Below are 27,367 nucleotides of genomic sequence, written 5' to 3'. Positions count from 1 at the left end.
ATTTTCATATCCTCCATGTGCAATTTTTTAAAGGCTTAGCAACCTATGTCATGCAGCAACTGAGTACAAAGGTTGTAACTAGAAGAGATAATTGTTTGCTTTACTTCTTTAATTACTGTTCTATGTTTTAGGAAAAATTTGTTTAAGAACTTGTTTCAAAATAGCAATAATCTATATACATATATAACTTATAATAATTGAAATGTGACTGTATTTTACAAAATACTGGTCTACTAAAACACAGCCAAGATAAGCTACTTTGCACAGACTAAAGGTCAGTCTTAAGTTATTTGATACGGTAACATGAGTTCACGTGATCTGCATTATTGTAACTTCTGTATTGTTAGCCAGGCACGACTGAAAGGTCAATATAATAAAAATAATAAATGTATAATGTTATGAGATTTAAGCTATTTAGTCTAAACTTTGTTTTTGTGTTATAATTTGTGTTCATTCTAGAATGAAAGAGGCATAATTGATATTTATTTCCTAATTTTTTATGGTAGTTGCGAGATTGGTCAAATCTAGAAACCGTACAGAGATTAATAACTGAAAATAATAGATAAAATATAAAGTCTTTTTCTTAAGAAACGTTTGATAACTATCTGGACATTATAAAGATTTGAGATGTGAAATTTCAAAATTTTCTGATGCATTAAAATATTTTTAATCTTAAAATGATCATTACTTTGCATGATAGGTAGGCAACATGTGAAGACAAAAAAAGACATTGCTTTGTAAACCTTAAGACTTAATTAAAATATTTGATGTTTTACGTATGAAAGTATTGTAATGTTTACTGATAATCTGCCAAATTTCGTTAACATTCGCTTACTAATATAAAAGTTATAGCACGAAAAATATAACAAGCACAAAATGGTTATGAGATCGGTCCCAAGGACTGAGTAATAGTACTGTTGCTTTAACCCTCAAGATGCTGCCTTGTTTTTATACCATTCACTACCATTAGGGTCCATATATTACATCATATTAAATAATTCTGTGTTTTTGCCTTTTACAACATTCATTTTAAAGAACAGACCAAACAAAATATGGTGAAGTTACTCATCTGTGTAAATTACATAGGGGACCCAGGAACATACCTAGACTTTTAAATCAGCAGGGTCATTAAGAAGGTCTGGAAGGTGAAGTTTGCAATAGCAACCGAGGGGCAGAGTCTCTGGTGTGGACAACAAGTTTGCATATTATTTTAGGACTATTACTTGGTAGATAGTAGTATGCAAAAATAGTGGCCACTAACTAAAAGCCAAATAATCGGAAATCATAAACAAATTTGATGCTGTGTATCTGCTTCAAACCAAATATTATAAATGGATAAGGCTGGAAATCAATTTGTAATATAGACTTAGATTTAAAACCATAAGTTAACTAATTTTTCAATAGAATTAGTCAAATTTGTTTAGTCTAAGACAGTTTGAATAAAATTAACAAAGGATAAATGTTTTCTTTCATCCAAACATTTAACTTTTGTTTTAGACAAATACCCCTCAACTGATGGAGAATGTTTAAACTTAATTAAAACAATGTAAGTTTAACAGCAATAATATATTTCAAAGTAATAAATTGAACATAAACTTTATCTCCAAATTTTAAAATTATAACAAAGCTTCTTTATAAACAACATTTGGAGTTTACTTTCCATCTACCAACAGATAAAGATTTTGAGGTGATCCCACCCTTGAACACACTACATCTCATTGACCATAAGAAAAGCATGGTTGTTTGAGAAACAATCCAGCAACTTTCATACTTTGACCTTGAATTCCTTTAGGATACTCAACACTGTCTAAAGCATCAATCTGCCAAGAGTGTTTGAGATTGACTCAATAGGCTGGGAGTAATTAACCAACAGGTTTTACAAAATAGAAATAAGGTTAACTTCAATTCTGACCCATGAGTGTCTGCATTCTGACCTATATAATGTTTTATAGGTTTAAATTGTAGCCACTTGAGAATAATATAAAAATATGTATATCATGTATAGTTCTACAGGTAGCTATTTAAGAAAGTCACTTAAATATTACTTAAAAAAATGTAGAATACAACAATCATTTTGGTCTGTAAAACAAATCAAGAAATAGATATGTGAAAAATTGTACTTTTTTCATTTTAAATTAACCGTAACATTATATTAATAGTGCACCACACTCACCATATAAATTGAGACCATATTAAGTGTAGTAGTTTTTGCTTGATATTCTAGTGTATTCCATTCAATAAAAAATGCAGTATGAGGTACAATAATTATAGTTTTTTTTTCTTTTTATATCATGGTATTTTCTTTCTTATCCAATATTCTGATATTGTCCAATTCAATCTGATGGTAATTATTCCTGGATTTTTGACGTAGCAGGTAGTAAGTTTCTCCACTCTTTTTCCTAATTCACATTCCAAACTCTGCAGTATATATTTCTTTTTATTCTGGTTATTGAAGTTTATCAAAAATATTGTTAAAAGTGTATAAAATTGAAAATTACAACATTTATAATGCTTTCAAAATCTTTATCTGGAAGTGTGTAGAAATATTACTTTTTTTGTTATTGAGTTTCTTATATTATCTGATTGCTCACGTTTTTTTGTTTTTTTTGGAAATTAATTTTTTTTTAAACAAATTTTATGATCTAAGTTGTGTCACAAAAACCTTAAGATGTTTCAGGTTTGTTTGATAAACTTAAGAATTGGAGGTTTTATTTGTATTTAGTGTTATAATAATATACATTTTAATGAGGAAAAGGTGATACCATCTTAAATATACACCACTGAAATTGTATCTTTGATAAGGAAAAGATTTATAAACAAAAATGATGCAATTAATGTTTTAATTATAAGCATGGAATTATAAATATTTGTGAAGGTCAACTTATGGATTATAACATATTAATCTAAATAGTTGTTAAATATTGAAATATATAACTTTAAATATCCTTTCTTGATAATCTTAACATCCAAAAGTGTAACATATAATGTTGTTAAATGTTTTTAAATGCTGTATTTCTTGTATTTTTCTTTAACTATTAAGCTTTGTATGATATACCTTGCTGAAAATTTATACAAATATTACACAAAATCACAAATTCATATAAGGAATATAAAACATCTTTGTATGAGAAATGATTAAACTAAAGGTATTTACTAATGTGTTTTAGTTAGTTCTTAAAGATACATTTTTCACTTAAATAGATCTACTTTACAGCTATTACACAGATGGCTATGAAAGTGATTCTACATTAGTGAGGAAAATGGGAAAATATCCTCCTTTAGGAACAAGACAACAAAGATACTGGTATCGAGATTTTCAACAAGAGGCTTCACCCAAAGAAAGATGTCAAGGTAGTCAACACTTATCATGGGTCTTTCTAAGTAGTTTCTTTTCCTAAACAAAATTTTTGATATTAATATATTGGATCAATCAATTTGTAGCTGTCAGTATAAGCTAGCTGAATTTGTCCTACTTATTAACAAAGATATAGTTGAGAAAGTTTTGTTTGTTTGAATAATTTTTTCTGTATTTACTGTAAGGTTCTTACAGATTTGGTGTGCACATCAGGTAAAATCAATGATCTACAATGAAAATGATTAAGCCTTTTGTCAGCCTTCTCCATAAAATTGTTTTACAGTAAAAGAAATATTGTTGATAGCAGATAATTTACATAATTGTTGACTGTCTTTTGGTACTTTAAAAATGTACATGTATTTATTTCAAATTTTGGTACTGTCAAACTTGTGAAAACTTTCACAGTTTTCATATGCTACATGTTCACAATATTATAGTCAATGTTATTATCTGATGCTATCTCTGTTAAAAAGTATACTGAAGAATTATTTCTATATTCCAAAATGTTATTAAAGTATTATTAATATGAATTTTTGGTATTACTTTTATATGCTATGCTTAGAGCAGGTGAGTTGCTTAAATCTCGCAACTTGTATCTTTGAATTTAAAAATGAATGCATGAATTATCACAGAGTAACCATTGTTTAGATTCATGTGCACGATACTTTCTGTTTGTTATACTGTAATTGTGAAATATTTCTTGTTTTGTGCACAGTAGTAACAGCATGCTCCATTTTTTTCTCATATCCCACTCAGTTAAGCTGTTGTTCACTGCATGTTACAATGTATGTTAATAAATTGATGTTCTTCTTCATGCACCTGAGGCACATTTTGGACAAGTGCACACACAGAAGCACTACCTTTACAAGAATTGCACTTGAGCACCTGCTGCATGCATCCATCTTAATGGTATGTTTTTACCTTGCCTATTGCACATTCTGGAAAACTTTAAAAAAAAAGCACAATTCACAACACTTGGCAAGAATGTAGTTCTTTATAAAATGCTAATAAATTTTGTTAATTTTAAAAACAAATGGAAATGCACAAACCTTATTGGGTGCAGTGGATTTAGTAGGTATGATTTTTATCATTTCTCAGGACTTCCAGTAATGTAACCTATGTAATGGTCGTATTTCTTCTATAAAACAAGAAGCGCACAATCTAAAGTATATCCTGAAAATTATGTTGGTCTTTATTTCTTTCATACTAATTAATTTTTCAATTCTTTATTCTTATACAATATTAATTTGTTTCATGCACTGGAATGCACTTAAGCTACATAGAATTATGTATATAAAAATATGTATGTAGTTATGCATTACTTTTTAACAGGAAACAGTCTGATAATTTGTTATAAGAGATACATTATGATTGGAATTTCTCAAAAAATACACAATTTTACAATTTTTATAACACTAAACTGAAAACAACCTTGCAAAATTATTATATTTTGTCTATGTATACTAACCAGATATGTTTGTCATGTGAAATTGTTGGTGTTATCCTTCCATTTGTGTTTTGTGCTTACAGAAGCTTTCACCACGACCTTTCATGTTAGTCTGGGAACCATCTTGACTCCTTCTGTTGTTGTGCCTTTGCAGAATCATAGTCAAATACACAGGTCACTTAACATAAATGAACAACATTCAGGCAATATATTGATTAATAAATCATCTTCATTAAAACCCTCTGTTAGGAACTTTGGCCAACCATTACATCATTCCTCACCAAAATCTGAAACAGTCGTATCAAAAAGAAAAGGTAAACAGCCATGCAAACAGATGTTACTAAAGGATAGACAGACTCCACAGCAGAGTGGTGTCAGTGAAGTTGTACCCAGCCCTCAGCCTCCTAGTAGGACATCATCTCGATGGAATCCTGTGCTTATAAAATGGTCCAAAGTGAAGCTTTCAGATCGAAAAAATCCTTGGCTACTTTCTGGGGATAAACCTCTAAAACCACAATCTAAAGAACCTGCATCAACAAAATCTTCAAAGTCTTTCTTTAAATCATCTGTATCTTTTGCTAAATCTACATCAGCAAATAATAGCCCATCATCATTATTTAGGAGAACACTATCTGTTGCTTCTAAAAAGCTGAAAAAACAACCAAAAGTCACTGAACTTCAAAAATCCATGAACAAAGCTTTAGAAGCATCTACCATACCTGAAGTGTATTCAAGTGATGTAACTAGTTCTGAAGAAATGCATATTGCTCATACTGACTCTGGTTTAACTCTTGAGAAGGAAACTACAAATAAAGAATGCACAGATAATGAAGGTAAAGTATTGCAGATTGTGTTAGATAAAAATAAAAACTCTGAGATTTCGGCAGCATGTGAAGTATCTGATAGCAGAAAAGAACTAAGTACAGGTATCACATGTAACAACAGAAATAATGAGGGATTATACTTGGGTAATGAAAATTTTGACATTAGTAAAGAAAGTCGGTCTACTTTCTCATCTGATCATACAGTATCATCCCAAAATGACTTAGGATATTCTGAGAAACAAAGTCCAATCTCAGAGTTAGACAACAGCTTTTCAAGTATTGAAACAGGATATCATAGTCTTATTGAAGGAGGGAACAAATCACCAAACCAAGGACAGCTAATCAGTTCATTGCAACTCTCTTGGACTGATAATGAAAACCAGGTACTGGGTGAAGAATCTGTTGCAAAAAAGAATGTGGATGATAGTTCTTTCATACAACAGAAAAATATTCCAGTAAAAGATAAGATTGATATGTCTTTGACTGTAAAAGACGGCCCATTCAAGCCTGAATCCTCACCATGCAGACCTTTAGACTTGATTTGTACATCTAAGGTCAAGGAATTGGCTAATAAACTGGATGTGTTCTTTAGTGGTGAACAAGGGCTCAAAATGCAGTCTCAGAAAAATGTCTCATCGATGAAACAAATTTATTTAGTTTCTGATGATGACCACAAATTCCTGAAGACTAACAGTAATTTACAAGCTACCAATTCAGAATTCACCTGTGAAAGGGATAAAGTAAACAAACAGATGTTCCCAACTATTAACCAGAAACTACAAGACATCAATGCATTATCAGACTTTGAAAAAGATGGAATAGATAAACAAAAACTTCTGGATATTGATCAGAATTTAGAAACCTTAAACGAAAGGCCAAGTAGTGGAAAGGTTAAAGTAGAATATGAACTGTACAAAAGTGACATGGATATCCACAAAATTATTCCATATTCAGATTGTGAAGAGCATGATGAAGAAAGACAAGACCTACCTGATACTGATCATGTAAAAGTTAAGACAGAGCTTGAATTTATGAATACTGACCCAAATTTGCAAACTACATGCACAAAATATAATTCAGGAAAAAATAAAACTGACAAACAAGAAACATTTATGGAAAATCTTATGCATAAAAGCCAAGAAAAAATTAATTTAGAAAAAGCAAAAGAAGCCAGACAACAACTAAATTTTGTGGGGTCAAATACCAGGGCCATTTCTTTTGAAAATAATTTGAAAAATGAAATTCATATAAACTTGAAAGGTGGAGGTGGTATTGAGATATTATCACCAAATCACAGAACAAAATCAGATATTCTAACCTTAAAGTCAGGTCTTGAAACAAACCAGAATAGTTTGGACCTTTCTCATGAATCAGGATCACCTCATGACAACAGTAGAACAGAAGGGTATCAAAAATATGTCTGTGGGATTGTAAAGTCTTTTCCAAAATCTGAACAATTCTTTAAGCTGAAAAAATTTTACACAAGTATTGAACATCTTGCTGAAAATGGAAAATCACAGTTTAATACACCAAGTAAAATAGAAATAAATACAAAGACTACTCAGATACCCAAGGAACTTGCAAGAACAAAACTAACCAGTTATGTACCATGGAAAGGAAAAGATGATCACATTTTGAAATTCAAAAAATCATCTGTTGAAAACTTAAAGAAATTGTTTGATAATCATGAAAAAAATAATCACTATGAAAATAATACCGGTCATTTTATTTCACCATTAATGGTGGCTCAAAAGGGAAAAAAAATTGTGAGAAGCAATTCAGTTGCTGATCTTGTTGCAAAGTACAATAGTATTGATGATTTGAAAAGAAAAGGAAATATAAAATACAACCATTCAGACAAGGAAGCCTCAACTTTTTTGAATCCAAAAGTTACTGAATGTATCAGTAATGGAAATAAATACACTACAGGATCACTTTGGACGAAGAAAGAGAATGTTAGTTCTTCTGTTTGTAGGTGGAGAGAACAGAGAATTACCCACTGGGTTTTAGAAACCTCAAAGGTTCAGAAACTTGAAAGTTCAGGAGAATCAAAAGAGAAGTTTAAGGTTTCTGCAAATGCTGATTTTTATAAAATACCATCTGGGTTTTATTCTCTTGGAGACTCTCAGACCTCAGAAGATATTACCAAAAGAAATGATAAGTCTTTAACTCATGCTGATAACAGTTTTGGAAGGGTAATTAAATCCACAGTTTTTCAAGAAGAGAAAAAGAGTAATAATGAAACAAAACTAGTTCAAGACAATAAACCTAAGTATTGTTCTAGTCTTGAGATTTTCTTGACTCCACAGAAAATAGTAACAGATAGAAGTAAATCTCCCGGACCTAGTGAATACTCTGCTCCACAGTCTCCACGTACTTGTTACTCTCTTAGTGGATCCATTGATGGAGAATTAAGCTCCCAGGGCAGTCATAATGATAGACAAAATGATTTTTTTCTTTTACTTCATCCTCCCTCTAGTGCAAGTGGAAGTCAAAGACCTGAAAGTCAGATGTCTTTTCAGAGTGAAACAAAGGGAACCTCCTCTAGTGAAACAGAAAGCACAACAATGTCAGTTAAGACTGATATATACTTAGAAACTGGCATTCACAATAAGAAAGAGTTCTATGAGAAATCAGCCTTTAAAGATAAAGAAAAGGCAGTCCAAAATTCCTACCATGTTCCACAAGTTACAAATAGAATTGTGTCAGAAAAGATGAAGTCTTTTGAATCTACTAATTTTCCAACTAGGCAAAGAATTTCAACTGTAAAAGAGGATAGCAAAATAGCCAATCCATTCCGTTCAAGAACAATTGGCTTACCTATATCTGTGTCTTCACATAAATTAGAAACTAAAGGGGGTGAGACTCTTGTCAATACAATTGTTGCAAATAAAAAGAACAACACTTCATTCCATAAGAATGATACAACAGTAACTGCAGAAATAAAGAAGAAAGAATATAATCCTCCAAGAAGAATTCTTTCTTGCTGTGATATAAGAGAAAGTGAACTAGGCTATGAACGACAAACATTATCATCAAAGAATCAAATCCCAAGAGATAATTATTTTCTTCCTCATTATATTCCTGAAAGAACAGTCTCTGAGTTTGATCTAAGTTTATCCATCAGTGGTGTTGAACCTTTCCAGAGAATGCATGAGAGGATTTGTAACATAAGCCAGTCACAAGATATTTGTAATGGTGGTATAACTCAAGGTGAAGGTGGAATTCAAAATCAAGATATAAATACTACTTTTGCTGAATCAACTAAAACATCAAAAGCTCTTTTGTTTGGGAATCATTTCATAAATGATAAAAGTTATAATTCGGATAACAAGAGTTCAAGACCAGGAATAGTGGGAAGTTTTTACTTGAAATATGTGAAGACTGGGGATGTGAAAAGGGTAAGACAAAAGTTTGAAAGCACAGGCAATTTGCATCTTTTATGTGGAAGGAAGCAGTTGAAGACATCCAACCAGAGAAATTTATCTAGAAATAATTTTTTCTGTAGTACATCTGAGATCAGTAATTTGACAGCAAAAAAATATGAGCAAATTGATAATCCAAACAAACAGAAAAAGAATAAAACAAATAAACAGAGAAAAAATGATATCAATGACACTTTCAAGGAAACTTTATATGGTGTACAGTGGAAGCCTTTGTCTCAATCAAGACAGACAGAATATGGAGTTAAGTGGACACCATCTACTGCATTAAGAAAGACTGAATATGGAGTTTATTGGCATCCAACATCATCTTCCAGATATTGTGGAAGGGCAGGATCAGTAAAGAAATTGTGCAGAAAGTTTGAGAGTATGGATAACATTGCTGTTGCGGGTTGGGCTTCCCCAGATAAATCTATCATTAAAGATAATCACGAAAAACCATTCTCTCTCTCAAATGATAAGTGTCACAAGTCTTCACCTCACATACCTATTTCTGATGAAATTTCAAACACAAAATCAAATAATAAAAACCAAATATCAACTTCTCTGTTAAGTGCATGTACAGACAACACATCTTCACTTGATGTACCCATTTTGATTAATAATCCAGTTACTTCAAAACTTAAGACTGCATCTAAATTTAAAAGTACGTTATCAGTAGTGAAAGATGATTATGACAGCACAGATCAAAACACAAGCCTCCCTTTTCATTTGTGTCAGAGTACGCCAGAGATTTCCAGTACAGATATCAATTGTTCAGATGTGTCATCCTCCTCTGAAATGTCTTGTGAACCTACAAAAATAACTGAGCTTCAAAAATGTAAAAAAGGTCACTCTAACACTCAGGGTATTGTAAAAGCAAAAGTAAAGTTTGGGGAACAAATATATTTAGCACATGATTCACACAATCGTGTAAAACATCTACTAAATAAGTATGAGAAACGTAAAGCTTTACAGAACTTAATTAACAGGTTTGAAAAGTTTCACTTGTTTCATTACCGTACTAAGAATTCTGAGCAAAACTTTGGTAAGAATAAGAAATTAGACTCACAAAACCAACAACAATCTGAAGGTAATTATTCAGAAGCACACAGTAATTGTATTCCAGAAAAACGAGTGCCTAGTCATTCATCTATGACAGACTCTCCCTCAGAATTAACAAACTGTAACTCTCATAAGTTGCAAGAGGTTGGCCAGCTCATGATTCAACCAACACTTAAGAAACAATACAACATCCTGTCACATAACCATTCCACAAACAGCACAGCAGGGGCTTCAAAACTTTTTGGTTTCAGTCAAGAGGCCCAGGATCTCAGCTTTCCCAAGAAAGGGCTTCCTGAACCCATGAGACAAACAGGCTCTACTAACCCTAACCAAGCTGTGAATGGCATGAAATCTAATGGAGGTAGCAGTGCATGCAGCCAAGGTTAACATCATACTAATTAGTTTACTTTGTTGTAAGATGATGTGTTGTATTTTTAAATAGTTTTGTGGTGTATAAGTGCAGGTTATATATATCTACTACATTGTCATAACCTTTTGGTGCAAAGTAAGCACTATTGCTGAAACATGTCACATTATTCAAAGACAGCAAATATTAGAAGGTCAAGAAAGTTTTTTATGTTCTTTGTTAGGCTATTAGCAGTATTAACTTAGCTGCCTAGCTGTTATATGCGATGTTAATTTGAGTGTAGTTTTAGCTTTGAAACTAGCTATTAATGTTAATGTTGTTTATTTTTGTATGTGGTTAATTTTGACTGGATATAAAACATATTTCATACAAAGTACATTAAGGAAATACTTTTATTACCCCAAAAATTCACACATGTATGTAAATATAATAGTTTTGTACCACATTTATAAATTAGATTTTTATACTGTAATGATGTTTTTGCTTTATAGATTTTGTGTGAAATGTCTGTCAGTACTTTTATAGCAATACTCATGTTTACAATAAGTTAAGATACTACAAATTTATATGCTCAAGTCATTAAATCCTTGGTAAGGTTATGTTTAAATGACTCTGATATAAAACTTTCATAGTTGTAATAAAGACCTGTGAATTTCTGTTTATGGAAATAATTTATATCATACCTTAAGCATTTTACTGAACTGTAGCATATAGAAAAGAAAGTATTAAATCATTTTCAAATTCAACAGAGAACTTAATGCTGGGATGTTTGTTTAGATATGTTAAAAATGAATTAGCCTGATCATTATTGTGAAGTAAAATAAGAATATCATCAACATATATTGTGTAATATAAAGGTTTTATTTAATTTATACAATTGGCCAAACATCGTCTTTTATAGTGAGATAGGAATATATTTTCTAGTTTTGGGACAAAGTAGGAACCCAAAACTACACCTTCTACCTGCTCATAGAATTCATTATTAAAAATGAAGTGGAATTCCTTTATACCAAATTCTATTAGTTTTTTGAAAATATGTTTTGGAATACCTTTGATAAGGTTGCTAGGACAGTTGTTTTCTCTTGTTGAATATTTGTAAATAAGGATTGCCATGAAAACACTAAGGAAAGCTAGTTTATCTAATTTGTTTAGAAAAACTAAAACTGTCATGTATTGTATATTCTGATGAAGAGAAATCCTTTAAGAAAGAGTTTAGGTAATTATTTAATTTGTAATTACAAATAAATGAAATGAGCATCAACTCTGAAGAATCTTACAAGCTGTTTTATTTGCACAATATTTTACCTTTGTACATTCCTGAAGGCGTAAAGTCAACTTCAAACAAATAAAACAACTTGTAAGGTTCTCTAGAGTCCACATTTGTTTTATTGATTTGTAATTATATTTACTATGCTTCAGTTGACATTAAGTAAATTAAAAAATGTAAATATATTTAATTTGTAATTAAAAGTAACAGTAGTGGACACAATATGTATCTCATAGTATATTTGCTTTATATATTTTCAGTAACTCTTAAAGAGTTCCAGGATGAGAGCTTTTAATTTACAAATAATTAGGAATAGATTCAGAGATTTTTCTTCTTTAACTTCAATAAGAACATTTATAACTTGGACTCTCTAATTTGAAGTTGGATATTTCTTACATTTTTGGAATTTAATGGGATCATTAAGAATGTGTTTTGCCTTGTTTATATACTCTATTCAACCAGAAATAAACGGTATGAAGAACTATTTTAACATATTAATTAAAATATAATTTCTAATAAAACATTTTAACTCTGGCATATATTTATAATATCCTGTAATCAAGTATTGGACAAAAACAAATATCAACCTAATGAGGGACCCATTAAAATTTTAAATCGGTGCTGTTACCAATATTTTTGGCCTTTTTCACAAGTAAAATAAAACATCCTCATTATTTTCACTTTAGCATGGCAGTACTAACAAATTCTAAGAATGAACTGTTATACACAAAAAGGAACTTATTGCAAATAAAAATTCATTGCTGAAAGATTTATTTTAAATATTATATTAATATGTTTTCATATATTGATGATTTTTCGTTTTTCCAAAACAATTTAATATTTTAATAAATACTAATGAAAAAAATCATTAACAATAGGAAAGAAAAAAAAAGGACATTAATTATAGGAACTTCTTTTATATATTTCAATTACATTGCATTATAAGATGACATTATCTAATTATAAGTGGGAAATATTATCACTGGCAACTCTGATACTATGAAATCTGTCTGTCATAGCTGTTTGATTCACCACTGAATACATCAATTTATATATAATAAGAGAATGGATATATACCTACATTTTTGTAATGATACAGAATAGAAAAACTTGTATTTTGCTTTTGGACATGTTATGCTATAGATGGTGAGAAATTTTAAAGAAACTATACTGTTGTTTATTAAGCTGTTCATAAAATATAAAAACTGCCATAAAAAACTGCATGAACAGGATAAATAAATAAACTTAAATTATAAAATAAAAACAAGAAATAGATGTTAACCATATAAAATTAAAAATATTAAGTTATAACCCAGAAAGAATGAAAAACATGTATGACAACTGAAAAGAAGCAAATTGTGCATTGACAGTTTCGTTTTAATAAAATTTAGTTGAAATAGCATAACAAACATTTAACTTTGAAATAAAAAAGTTTAATATCTTCTAGGAAAACATTATCTGGCTTAAAGTTTAAAAACTCTTAAAAACAAAAGAAATGAGTAAACTAAAAGAATTTCAGTATATAGTGGAAAGAATAAAGAAATGATATTTAAAATATAATATAAATGTTTTGAGATGAATCACTTTTCTTGAAAATAAAGTGAATTTAAAATAAATTAATGTGAATTGGAAACAGTAAAGATATACTGAAAATAATAAAATCAATATTACTTAAAATACATTTTGAAGGAAAGAGAGAAGAATGATATGTGTAAACATTAACTGGAAAGATAAAAATATATAAACTTAAAAAAAGTGAATTGATTGGACTGTACACAATTTACCCCAAAATATTTAAATTAAACTTAGAAATTGTTATTATTGTTGTAATGTAGGAATAATTTATAATATTTACTAAATTGCATAATGTTTAACATTTAACAGTTTTTACTTGGCAAAGATTTACTAATTGTTATGAAGTGTTTTAAAGTCTCCGGTTTGTTATTTCTATGTTTGTATAATTTTCATGCATTAGATATCTTTGGTACCCTTTTTGTTTAAACCGTAAATGGCTTATGTGTTGACACTCATAACTTGCTGCATATAAGATGAGAGGCACTAAGTATTGATAGAGGTTAAGAGTTTTGAACACTTTCCAAGAAAAAAAAAAGACATCAGAACTAAATACAACCACACCCATCTGGGTTTTGGACATATAAGTACAAATATTTGTTTCCCTCCAGGCCCAAGGGTGGACCTACAACTTGGCCTTGAGAGGGTGGGTACCATATTCATTTCAAACAGGAAATGCACTTGACATTTATGGCAGCAAGACCCTTTAATAGTAAAAAGAGGAAAGTAGCATGTTCATGCATGTACATTACTTTGTGTACTTTAAAAAGAGAGAGCCTCTTAAACATTTGTATATAAGCTTTATGTAGCAGTTTGTTTCATAACAAGTGTAAGCATTAGAACATGGCAGCCTCTGTGTGCTGGATAACCACTCATTATCACCAAGTCCTAAATAAACAATGGTCATGTGAGTCATTTCATGGTCTATAGTCTATACTCAGACTTTAGAACTAAGTTATGACCCCATTGAATCTCTAATATCAGGTTTCATATTTAATATAATCTACTTTTTTTTAAAGGATTTTGTATTTTTCTTTTGTTGTAAAAATGTACTTTTTAATGTTTGACTATAATTTTGATGTAAGTCTCACTTTTTTTTGTTTTTTTTTTTGTTTTCAAGATGAAAAACTTCATAATTATTTAATTAGGATAAAAATTGAGAATTTCGTAACTTTATAATAGCTTTATCATATGCGTTAATTCCTCTTCAATTTTGATTGGTAATAAGAAAATTTTTTAAATTTATTACTTTTAATGTAACCATCAAATTTTTCAAAATGTATATGTAGCTTTATAAAGCAGCATTATTTAAATTTACTTGTATATTTTAGATATATATTTGCATTTATAATGATAATCTGTTTAAAGAAATATGAACCAGAAAGAACATATAGCATATAAATGGAGTTAGAAAATACTGCTGCAAAATAGTATGTCAGAACAATAAGTTCACTGATATAGCTTGGTATATTGCTGTCATTCTTTAAGTAGCTTATTTTAGATTAGTAACCATGTAATCTAAATAAGTATTATATTTTTTTTAAATAGATTAAAAAAATTGAAAAGATTGGGAATTACATTAGTAAAACTTTCCATGACTCATCAGTTAGCTTAAGGACTTCTAACCCTAAAATTTGGAGCTTGATCTCTATGATGGGCACAATGCAGATAGCTCATTTTTAAATAAGTATAGCATGTTTCTGCTATATAATTGGTCTTTCAATAATATATTTTTATTTGTATCAAATGTTAGCAGAGCTAAACAAGAGATGATTGGTGTAACTATACAGTGATATGATTTTAAGTTAAGTATTGTCAATACCTAGAAGCAGTTACTTTTCTTATTTTAATTAAAGATATAATTAACCTTTAATGTTCTTTGTTCTCTTATTTTTGTGTTTCTTGTTCTAAATGCTTCAGTAGATTCTCCACACAACTCTCAGAACCTCGTGGTAGGACAAGCAAGCAAGCCAGTTAAGACTACCTTTGAAGATGATGAGGTAACTTATATTTAAGTTAAAGTTCAGGAAGTTATTGATATATATATTTATTTATTCATGTATGATGAATTCTTACAAAACATTATAACGTGTTGTAATGGGTAGGCTGCATTATCAGGTGAAATAAGATTATCCAGAATATAATGTTTCATAATTTTTAACAAAATTTTGTGAGAAATATGTGATTTTTTTATCGTGTTTGAAAAGTTTCTTTATATCTATGCATTGTTCCTAAATTGGTACTCTTGAGATCATGATGTTAATAAATAATATTAATACACATTTTTCCATCTTCGATATTACAGAACCATGAAAAAATTGTTTTTTAATAGCATGTATTTATATTTAAAGTTGAATCTTGTAATGGTCATTGAAATGTACCTACTTGCCTTTTAAACATGTTTATGTTTGTGCAAAAACAGTTGTTGTTCAAGTAATTGTTCCTCCTTGGGTCAGCAGTAAGTTTTAGGAATTAAAGGCTAAAATCTAGGGTTGTATTACCTGCAGTTAGCCTACTGCGTAGCTTCTTGCTTAAAAACAACATTGTATGCAAAAAAAAAATTGAATTTTTCACAGACTAATTTGAAATTAAGTAACATATAACTTTTAGCTGATCCTCAGCAAAAATTCATAACCACATAATTTCAGTAGTTCTTGTAATAGGTTTTACAACTGAAATTACTTACAACTGAAATTACTTACTTTTGTTTATTTTAGCTAAAAAAACATCAGGAGGAGGAAAGGCAGAGAAAACTTATTACAGAGTTGGAAATGAGGAGGCATACAGATAATTTCATGTATGTTGAAAATATTTCTCTCTTAGTTTCTGCAGTCTAGATCTGTAAAAAAAAAAAACAACTCTCTGTCAAAATGACTTAGTTTTTCAAAATTTTGTAAAATATCGGACTATTTTCATGAATATTTTACATGTAACAGTATAGTTGCAACAGCCAAGTCTGTATGATATAGTGTGTTGAATTAAAGTAATATTCTTTAACTTACAGAGTAAAGCTTTAAAACTACATACTATCATTTTTGAAATATTCTTTTGTAGAAATGTTATTCACTGAATGGGCATACAACAGTTTTATCTACCTTTATATGTAAAGAAACAGCTAGTTATTAAACTTACAATAATTCATGTTATTTTGATTATTTATATATTTTTTTTTTGCAGGCCATCACAGAAATCTCCAATACCTTTAGATCGATACGACAACCCATATGAACCCCAAGCTACCCCACCTCCTAAGACTCCTGAGGTTCGTAATATGGCAAAGGTGCTCTACAACTTCACAGCTCAAACACCAAGGTAAAATTCACATTTGATTTTTGTATTTATTTGATATTTCATTCAACAGGAAAGTGTGTAAGCCTTGAATAGTAAATGTCTAGTATAAAGTATACGTATATCATGCAATGAAGTTACAGTTAAATTATGTACAAGTCATTTGAGTCAAGCAACTATTGTATATTAAATGTCATGTCATCTAAAGCTAGGCAAAAACGTTTTCAAGCTCCTTAAACCTATAAATCACAGATTACTATGTTGGTGAGTAGGAACTAATGTAAGAGGAGATTTTAATAGGTGAATAACGTGACATTTTAAACAAATATTGGCACTGCAGATAGATAACTTGTGATCTTGATAGTTATAAGTAATCATTTGTGAAACATGTATATTAATTTATATAAACAAAAAGAACCCATGATGTATTCAAAGTAGTAATCCTGGTGTGGTCATTAAATTAATGGTTTGTTTTATTAGCTCTTCACATTTTAAATTAAAACACTTGGACTTGGATAATTTTTTGTTTAATATTTAAATATACCATTTAATGCAGAATGTATCATAACTATCTTTATCAAAACATACTCGCATAAATAGATCAAAAATAGAAAGCTCACTTTACCTTTCTTTCAAGGGCAAAGTAAGTTTGACATTTCAATTAAATACTTTTAGACATTTTTTGCATTTTGTAGCTTTATGCATAGTATATGATGAAATCATCAAAATTGACATCAATGACTCTGCATCGATAGCACTAATTTCTTATTCTAATTTTAATACTTGCCATAAAAATAGCAGTTCACATTGGGTAACTACAAATATTAAAGCTTATTTCATTGTTGTTTTTCAACTAAAAACAATATCTTTCAAGGTTTGTCTTTCACAATAGATTATTTATGTGAAAAAATGGGTTTGTATATAACATTCTGTTAAATTATTGTATAGTAATGAAAAAATTATACTTTATGTCTTTGTATGTCTTAACAAAACACAGATAAATTGTATAATTGATTCAAGTTTTTTAAGTTTTTATGCATGTCTATTTGTGTAACTTACAGAGAGCTATCCTTGAATAAAGGAGATATTGTGTATGTGACCAAGGAAATTGACAAGAATTGGTATCAAGGTGAACATCATGGAATGATTGGTATTTTTCCCATCAAATATGTCGAGGTAAGATTGTGGGCTGTCTGATCTGTGTCCAGAATTTTAGCATTATAAGCCTTCAAGCTTATCACTTAGCCACCAAGGACCAGACTGGCTATAACTTTTGTAATTATTTTCCCTTTAAATATGCAAATATGCGAAAGTTAATTTATGTTTTTCATTTAAACTTCCAGTACAAGTAGATTTTATAGTTACCTTTATTATTAAATTATTTACCATTATTTTATACAGATTGTTTTTTAAAGCATGTATATTTATTAATTTCAATGTAATGTTTGTTATAAAAAAAATTGAATGTAGGGAGTGCCAATAATATCAGATAAATACATTCCAAAAAAATGATTTTTAAGAAGACCCTTAAGTTAATTAAACTGAATATGTTTTAACATAAATTGGATTTTGAACTCAATCTAAGTATATGTAAGGAGAGAGAGTTAATGTTCATAATTACTAAAATCTTGTAAATGTTATGTTAACAAAATCTGATGATTTTTAAAGATGATTTAATTAAGATTTTTACAAAAAGTTACATAAACTTAAGTCATAAGTCATTTGTTCATTTCATGTTGTCATAATAAAACAAATAATTACTAGATAATCAAGCTTAATTCAAATTACATGTTTCTCAGAGTTTGCTGAATAGTTTAACAGTTCTACAAGACTGAGATACACTATACTTTTAGATTGGTCTAATGCAGTTATTAGACAGCCATAGGTAAAATTGTCCTAAAACATTGTAAGGTAATTAACTGATGTTGTCTTCAATGATTACTAGCTTGTCAGATAGGGCATAATTGGAGCTGAATTAAAAGTTTATGAAATTGCCATGCAACCTTTACGTCTACTTTTTTTTGGTTCAGATCATCCCACCAGAAAATGCTCATCTTCAGCCTCGAAAAGCCACAGAAGGTGAAGCAAGAGCAAAGTATAACTTCCGAGCCCAGACATCTGTGGAACTGTCTGTATTCAAGGTATGTTACTACACAAGTTTAATATAAAATTTCATTTGCTCCTCATGGTTATTACTGCACCTTAGTGGTTGTCTATTATAGATGTATGAAAAACTGTGCATATTATCTTTCATGTACGATTATAATATTAATAGGGTTAATCACCTCCTACTTGTTGCTTAACATAGATTAAATTTCACAAACAACTTGAAACAAGTCATACATGGATTGATGGATGCAAGAGTGAACAATAAAAAAGGATGCCAGCATGTGTAAGTTAGTAAAGCTACTCCTCTTTAAAGAGTGCATTCAAACTTGTTAAAATGTAAAATAATTTATAATTAGGTCAAATGATCCAGTTGCTAATGTAAAGATAATAGAAAGATGAGAGTTGTCGACCTTATAATTCTTGGGTCATAATTCTTCCTAAATTTATATAGACACTCATTGTGAATGACCAAGATAACATAGTGATTGTAGTTTTCCAAACTTAGTAAATTAAGTAGAATGCTGTAGTCATACATAAAGGGTAAAATTAATCTTAAGGACACACATGAGTCAAAGATATTATATCTTTGTAGAAACATTTACCATTTGATTAACCATGGCATTAGTTTTGCATAAAGGGCCAATGGTAGGATCAGTCAGGATCAAATTCATTTTTTGTAGTCATGCATTAAAGCCAAAAATTATCAAAGTTTTATTTGTTGTTCTAATTATTGTAACCTCTTAGTATTATTTGTTGCAATTTAAAATATGTTTTTTATTTTGAATACCATACCAACCAAGTCATTACTCATCTTACAGTAAGGTTTACCAAGTGTTTACCTTCAGGATGGATATGAATTGTAATATTTTTACTGTTACCACGAATTTTAATGAGAAACCTAGCATCTAAGTACTTCTGTTAGGTTGGTGTCCAAAACAGCCTTTTTTAATTCAATATTTTAGGGTGAAACTGTAATCCTGACTGGAAAAGTGGATCAAAACTGGTATGAAGGAAGAATTGGGAGTAAAAAGGGCATTGTACCATCAGCATATTTGGAAGTACTCCGTGAGCCTGAAGAAATGCGTAAGTTTTACTCTATAGGTACCTTGTTTTAAAAACATTAACACACAAATGATATGTATCTGGATCTCTGACATTAAGTTTATTTAACTTAAATGGTACTTACAGAAAGATTGATCAAAATCTTAAAATATCCTGATTTTATAGATTCATGTATTATTTATCAGCCTTAAAATATTTGACATAAAATGTGTTGATTACATCAAGAGCAGTTTTTATTAAGCAACTTAATTGAACTGTAAAAATGAATAGGTTTAGCATTTTATAAAGAAGGTACAGTATGTAAGATTTTTAATGGATTTTATCTGTAGAAGTCTTGTATCTAACTCATAATTAGTTATATAAAGCATTTTTTCTCAAGCTCAAGCCATTATCAAATTGTTATGTGTGTTGGGAGCCTCACAAACAAGAATCTTGTCACAAATTCCTACCTCATCACAACTCATGGAATACTGATATCTAGTTTTTCTTTAATATATAGAGACTTGTAATATATAATATATTGACTTATGGACTTAGTGACAACCAACGTGCGTTGGCGATTGTTGTACGTAAACTGATTTTCTTCAATTGTTTAAAAAAAAAAGAAGTATATAGTAAGAAATACTCCTTAAGCAGGCCACAAAAAATGTATGATCTATAAACGTCTAATTGAAAAATAATGGATATATATACAGCTCAATGGTGGAGGGGGTGGGGGAAGGATGGGCAAATTAATTGTCCGACTGTCTTTTTTTTAGGTCTGTTGGGAAATCATCATTGTGTGAGGTAAATAAAAGAAAGAAATAAGAACAAAGGAGAAAATGTACAAAATTTTTTTGAAGGGGTCTCAGAAGTTTTTCTATTCAATCAAATAAATACATATAACATGCTTAGCACATATATTTGTTGATATAGGTCTAAGTACAATGTAATTGGCATGAATGCACGAGTATGAACTACTTGTTTTCAGAATTTTATGCTTGATAAGAATGAAAAAGCCTGTCTCCATAGCCTTGGTTGTTAACTCTACCCATCTTCTGAATATCTTCTTTTCCCATCAAAGTATTAAGCATAATAATGTGGTATATTCAGGTCAAATTAATTTCCCTTAAGTTATGGGATAGATCCACAGAATACAGGAGATTCAACAAGATAGTTATTATAAAGTAATTTTCAGTTTTTATTAATGAAAACAATCAAAGTTTGATAAGTTCATAGGGTGAAGGACAGTGCCTTCACTTGGTAGTTAACTTTTAAAGCTTTCCTAAAGAGGTTTATTAAGAACTATTTAATGTTACAGGTTAAACTTTTGGAGAATGTTACTATTCACAGAAAGAGTTAAACTTCATTTACCAAACTTGGGGCTTGAGCTTAAAAGAGAAAGAGAGCTAATTAATAGATCATAGTATTATATACCAAATTATATAATACTATTAATTCAGAAAAAGCTAAAATAAGAAAGAAAAAATATATCATTTAAAAAACAACGTTGTGCTACTGTTAATATGACATTATCAGATACAGAAACAACATGTACCTCCCAGACCTTATTGTATCCACTAGAGGAGCATTTATTTATAACCTAGGTAAATTTTTAGCTTGGATATTGAAACCATATGCATTACAGGGAAAATGTGTTATGAAAATACAGAATATTTTACCAAGTTATTAGGTACATTCAATCCTTGTAGTTTTTTAGTTAGTTATGATGTTGTTCATTATTTATGCAAGTACCAATCAATGAATCTATTGATTGTTCTCTACCTTGCTATATACAAGATGAAAATCTAAGAACACAACTTCCTGCAGATTTTTTTAAATGAATGTTAATTTTTACAACAACACAAATTGTGTTTCAATTTAATGAAGTATTTTATGAACAGATTGAGGACTAAGTATGGGCAGTTCATTAGCACCTATTCTAGCTACTATCTTTATGAACAGGCTTGATTATAAACTTAAAAGTATGGTTAATCTAGGGTTATGCTTCTTTATGAGATATGTTGATGATACATTTGCTTGCTTTATATCTGGAGAAATGGTTGAACTGTTTTTAGTATTTTTTAATTCACTACACCTTAATATTAAATTTGCTTATGAGAATGAGAAGGAGGGTGAGTTATCTTTTTTCAATGTCATGGTTAGTAGGGTTAATAATGGTTTTAAAACAAAGGTATTTAGAAAAGAAACACATACTGATCTTTACTTGAATTGGTCATCAGCTCATCACAAATCTAAAAAAATAGGGATTATTAAAAACTTTATTGGCTATTGCAAAAACTAATTGCAGTTTAAAGGAAGAACTGGATAAGGAACTACATTATCTGGAAAATGTACTGATAGGTTGACTGAAAAAAAAGAAAATTAATTCCGATGATTTGGTTTATTGTGTAATTCCTTATGTATCTGTCTTATCAAACATGATAAAAAGACTGTGGAAAGAAACAGAAAGGATATAAAAACTTCTAATTTTAGATAAATTAATTTTTTTAACAAGGAAAAAATTGAATATAATTTTCAAAAATGGAATTAAACCAACTAGTGTTGAGAAAAGTGGTTTACAGTGTAGAATGTATGGGCTGTTAAAAATTTCTATAGAGGGAGATCAGTAGGAATTTAAGTACTAGAATAACGGAACATGGACATGTTTTAAAGATACAAAACATTGTAGTGAAAATAAAATTCTTATAATTATTTGTCGAGAACCTAATATTAATAAATGTAAAATAAAAGAAGCCATTTTAATAGAGGAATACAAATCTTCAATAAATACAACACAAGGAATAAGTTCAAGGTTATGTTTGTGACGTTATCAATTCCAATTGGATCTTTTTTAACTGTCGTGTACAATTGTGATGAGAACCTGATGATGCCACATTAACTCTGGGGAAATATTGTTTTTAAAGGATATATTTTTTCAATCCCATTTTAGCTGTTTTCTGAATTTTAAAATTGTGTAGTGTGGGATACCAACAATATTTATATGTAATACTATATTTTCAGGACATGTGTATCACTTTTGGTCAATCTTAATGAAACATAAGGGAGGTTATAACTTTGAGTTATTACCTGACCTACCACTGGAAGACGCAGCTATCTACATCCTTGCACAATATAATATGACATTAAAGTCATACCTGTGTTATATACCAGAAAATAACAAAGGAACAAATCCAATTTAACAAGTTTCTTAACCATGCATTATGTGATAACTGTACATACAAGAATAACAAACTAATTCCAAAAAATATCTTAATAGTGTAAGAAAATAGAAAATGTTTGGTATTGTTTGAAGTTTTTACACTAATACGTTAATATTATTGCATGTAGTATGTATGCAGTACATATTTCAAATCTAATGAGTGTGTGGAGGTTCTTGATATTTTTAGAAGCTGTATGCTTCCAATGATTCAAGAATTGTTGTTGAAATTATAAATAGGCCTGCTGACCAACATATAACAAGATCAACAAAAGCATTCAATCTACAAAACATATTGCTCTTATGGCAAGTTCAGAGAAAAAATAATCCATACCGAATACACAACTTAAAGTTAGACTTTTATTGAGCTAACAATATGTGAGCAAAAAATAATCCATACTGAATACACAACTTAAAGTTAGACTTTTATTGAGCTAACAATATGTGAGCAAAAAATAATCCATACTGAATACACAACTTAAAGTTAGACTTTTATTGAGCTAACAATATGTGAGCATGTATCATCAACTGACCAATTAAGGGCCATGGCAGGCAACACAAGAAACATTGAAGCGATGTGGAATTCAACATTTGCCAAAATTAAATAGATATATCTATGTGTTAAAATATATTGATTACCTGTCTGTGTATTCAACACATTTTCTTGTCATATCTTTGTTAAGTTTCGGAAGTTTTTATTTTATTTTTCCAGAAATGATTATCAGCCATAATGAAGATGATAATTTTAATTTATGGAATGTAGCAAACATTTGTTTAGCTCTGAATTCATTCTGCTGGCTAGCCACTTATTTTATAATTGTGATCTAAATATTTCTTTATTAAAATATCAAATAGAATGAATAATTTTTTATCATTCTGCAGAAAGTTTTATCATGGATACATGCAGGTGGATATATTTTTGCACCCAACCATACAATTGTTTGTTTGTATTAAGCACAAAGCTACACAATGGGCTATCTGTGCTGTGCCCACCATTGGTATCAAAACCTGGTTTCTAGCATTATAAATCCACAGACTTACCATTCAACCATACATATTCAAAGTATAATCTTTACTGATCACCATATAAGTATATTACAGGCCAATAGTAGATAGCATTTATTTATAAAGAATCATGTAAAAACTTTTTCATTTCTTTTGTCATACTAATTGTCTATGAGACAAGGAAGTTATTCTAATGCTTAACCAATTTTTAGTAAAATATATTTTTTATTTAAACTCAGATTTATAATAGTGTTGTTTTGGTAATATTTCTAGGTTCAGTATCAGTCTCTCCAAAATCTCCAAGACCTCCAGCAAGTCCTATACAGTAAGTAGGAAATATACATAATTTTGAGAAATTTTTTTGTGTGTGAAGTATTATGTAACTACAAATTTGTGAGACATTAGTTACCCTTAAGAAATGGAAAATAACTTATACTAAAAACTTTGCATTTAGTTTAATTTTTATCCTTCTCTAAGTCATATTTTAGAATCTAATCTCACCATTGACAAAAATGTGTCTTAATCTTTATTTTACATACACTAATTGCCAATTTATATTGTTGTTATTCAGTTGGAAGTTTATTAGGTTGTTCTTTGAGGAATTATGGGATTTTTTAGTGCATTTTTGAGGAGTGATTTCATGCACATGTGCATGATTTTCATATTTTATATAATGGATTTTACTTGAATAGTGGCAGATTATATAAAGGTTTATTAAGGCAAATATTCTTGATAAAGTTTGAAAAACTACAAGTATTCATAGTGTAACAACTCACTTAGTATGTTATAATATCCACAGTTCTCTCAAAACTATGATGAAGTTTCATTGTTATGAGGTTTTAAACTGATAACATGTTTCAAAATAATCACAATTTGAACTAGGTATACTTTATAGTTCCTTCAGCAGCAAAGACTTGATGGGATTAAACAGTGAGCCTTGCCTTTATTATAACTTCTAATCTTAAACCATATTTGAAAATTAAAACAGCAATATACCCCATGAAGTGCTTCCTTCATATCCTGTGGGGTCAGGCATGGCCTATTTGTGTTAGTGTGCTCTTACAATGAATCCAAGTTTTCACATATCATAACTACCAGAAATACTGTCCACACTATGGGCTGTGAGTGTGCTATAAAAGTGATGGTCAAATTCCATTATTTGATTAGACAACAGTGGCCCAAGAGTTGGCAGTGGGCACTGTTGACTGGCTACCTTCCCTCTAGTCAATCACATCAAAATATGGGATAGCTATATGCCCTTGTGTAGCTTCGCGTAAAGATTCTAAACAAACAAACGAAAGAAAAATGATCATTTACTCCAGATAAATAAGAATTTATTTTTCCTACCATTTAACTTTTACAAGTTCTGAACAATATGTGGCTTCTAAATATGAAGTGTATCATGCTTCAAATGGAAACTTTTGAAAATTTGTGAAATAATTTTTATCCTCAACCATTTTTTTGGACTAGTTTTTCCATTGATAGTTATTTATTCATTTTTTTTTTAAATTATCTTTTAAATATATTTATGATCTCTCACCTTTCTCTGCCGGTTACTAGTGTCCCAATTACAAATGGTACTGTAAGTTCTCGTCAGACTCCCAACTACCAAAGTGACAAAAACCTGTACCTAGAAGCTCAGGCTGCATCTTTACCAAAGGTAAGAATGTTTTTACATGTGATATATTTTAAGTATTATTTCTCATAGTAGGTTTTGCAGGCCAGAGTACTCTTTATTATACATTCTTGCTAAAGTTAACATGCTATAACATTTTAATTGTAAGTAATTCATAAACGGGAGGGAATCCTCAATAGCCGTGGCTGTAATTAGATCACAAATTGGTCAAGAGATGGAGCTATGAGCTAAAAGTTTTTACTTGTAAAAAAAAATGAGCCATTCTATGAGCCACTTTTTATTTATTATTTATACTTAATGCAGATTTAATTTATAGGTTATGATAAAGTGCCTGACCTAGGTGATTACTTTATGGACTATTTTGTATGTAACTTATTGTTTTTTGTAGACATAAAAGTTGTTTAAAAGTATTATGTATTTCTCATTTGTATTATTTGGACATAATGTTTTATATCTAGTTGTAATATATTACTTATTTGTATACTTAGTACATGAAAAATATTACTGTACCCTACAGCTTCTAAAGAAATAAATTTTGTAATCTTTTTGAAAGAAATTAAGGGACATCATGAAACTTTCTTTGATAGATTGTTTAGACAGAGTATTCATGATGAAACATAGTTGAATGGACGGCAACTGCCTGTTATAGAAACACAAGTGTGGAGGATGACGTTTTGAATGTTTTTCGCCTTTCGTCCTCTATACTTGTGTTTCTACAACAGGCAGTTGCTGTCCATTCAACTAAGTTTCATCATCATGAGACCTTTTTGGGCCATCAGGGATGTCCTAACTCCCAGCCTCCCTTAATAAGCTTTTCATTAAATCCAACCTTGATCCCCTAAATATTAGTCAACCCTCTTCTTATACCCCTGTTCAATTATTTAATATTTTTTGTTAGCAAAGCTGCTAAAATTCTACAATAATAATTGCAATTAATAATAAATATCATTATTTATAAGTAACAAGCAAACTACAAAAAGTTTCCATGACCACTCTGTTCTAGGTCATCAGTAGAGTACCCTCACTACTAACAGTGTTTTGGGTCCTTAACCCAAGACACCTAATGAAACTTGGTCTGCTTAGCAAAATTACCAAATACCATAGTAAAATTGTCACGTGTAAAGCTTCATGTACTATGTCTATCACATTTGACCAATGTAGTTATTACTATTTAAGAAATTTAATGTTATATAATAAATTTAGTTAATGTTATAAATAACTAAAATGCATATTTAATTATTCAAATTTAATATTGTAAATAACTAAAATGCATATTTAATTATTTAAATTTAATATTGTAAAGTAGTATAAGTTACAGAAACACATAGAAACTTACATCTTATTTAGATTGTGGAAAGTTCCACTTGGATTCGTACAGAATAATAACACAGTGTGTGTCAATATATAGCTGTTAGCGTATTTGGTCTAATTCTACACATTTCAGTCCACCATGGTGTTGTAAGGGGAATTTGCTAATGAATGCTTAATGGCCAGTCTTAACAGTTACTAGGTACATAAATAATTTTAAAGTATCAGTGTACATTGCATAAGAAACATAGGAGTTTCATATAACAAAGCCCTAATCTCTTTCAGAATATTATTTTCTCTTTGAAATTATAGGTCAGTTATATTTTGTTTAGCTTATCTTTTAAGTATGTTGATGTGTGGGTGGGTCTATATATTTATATATATATATATATATATGTGTGTGTGTGTGTGTGTGTGTGTGTGTGTGTGTGTAGTAGTAAA

The 27,367-nt window shown here is 29.7% G+C and overlaps 1 protein-coding gene across 5 annotated transcripts in view; it reads left to right on the top strand.

Moving 5' to 3' along the window:
* LOC106472897 overlaps positions 1–27,367 on the top strand; it is a 104,507-nt gene that overhangs the window by 70,542 nt on the left and 6,598 nt on the right. For 4 of the 5 annotated variants that reach the window (XM_022402341.1, XM_022402337.1, XM_022402334.1 and 1 more), the window contains 10 exons: positions 3,215–3,351; positions 4,886–10,495; positions 15,240–15,319; positions 16,037–16,116; positions 16,497–16,631; positions 17,669–17,783; positions 18,638–18,748; positions 19,679–19,799; positions 24,256–24,307; positions 25,543–25,642. In XM_022402341.1, coding sequence (XP_022258049.1) covers positions 3,215–3,351; positions 4,886–10,495; positions 15,240–15,319; positions 16,037–16,116; positions 16,497–16,631; positions 17,669–17,783; positions 18,638–18,748; positions 19,679–19,799; positions 24,256–24,307; positions 25,543–25,642 — 6,541 coding nt within the window. The remainder of the gene's footprint in view (positions 1–3,214; positions 3,352–4,885; positions 10,496–15,239; positions 15,320–16,036; positions 16,117–16,496; positions 16,632–17,668; positions 17,784–18,637; positions 18,749–19,678; positions 19,800–24,255; positions 24,308–25,542; positions 25,643–27,367) is intronic. The other variant, XM_022402333.1, reaches the window with a different exon arrangement.

The sequence above is a fragment of the Limulus polyphemus genome, unplaced genomic scaffold, assembly GCF_000517525.1.
Source record: "Limulus polyphemus unplaced genomic scaffold, Limulus_polyphemus-2.1.2 Scaffold124, whole genome shotgun sequence".
NCBI lineage: Eukaryota > Metazoa > Arthropoda > Merostomata > Xiphosura > Limulidae > Limulus > Limulus polyphemus.
The sequence above is the reverse complement of the archived record's forward strand: the minus strand, read 5'-3'. Positions and strand labels throughout refer to the sequence as shown.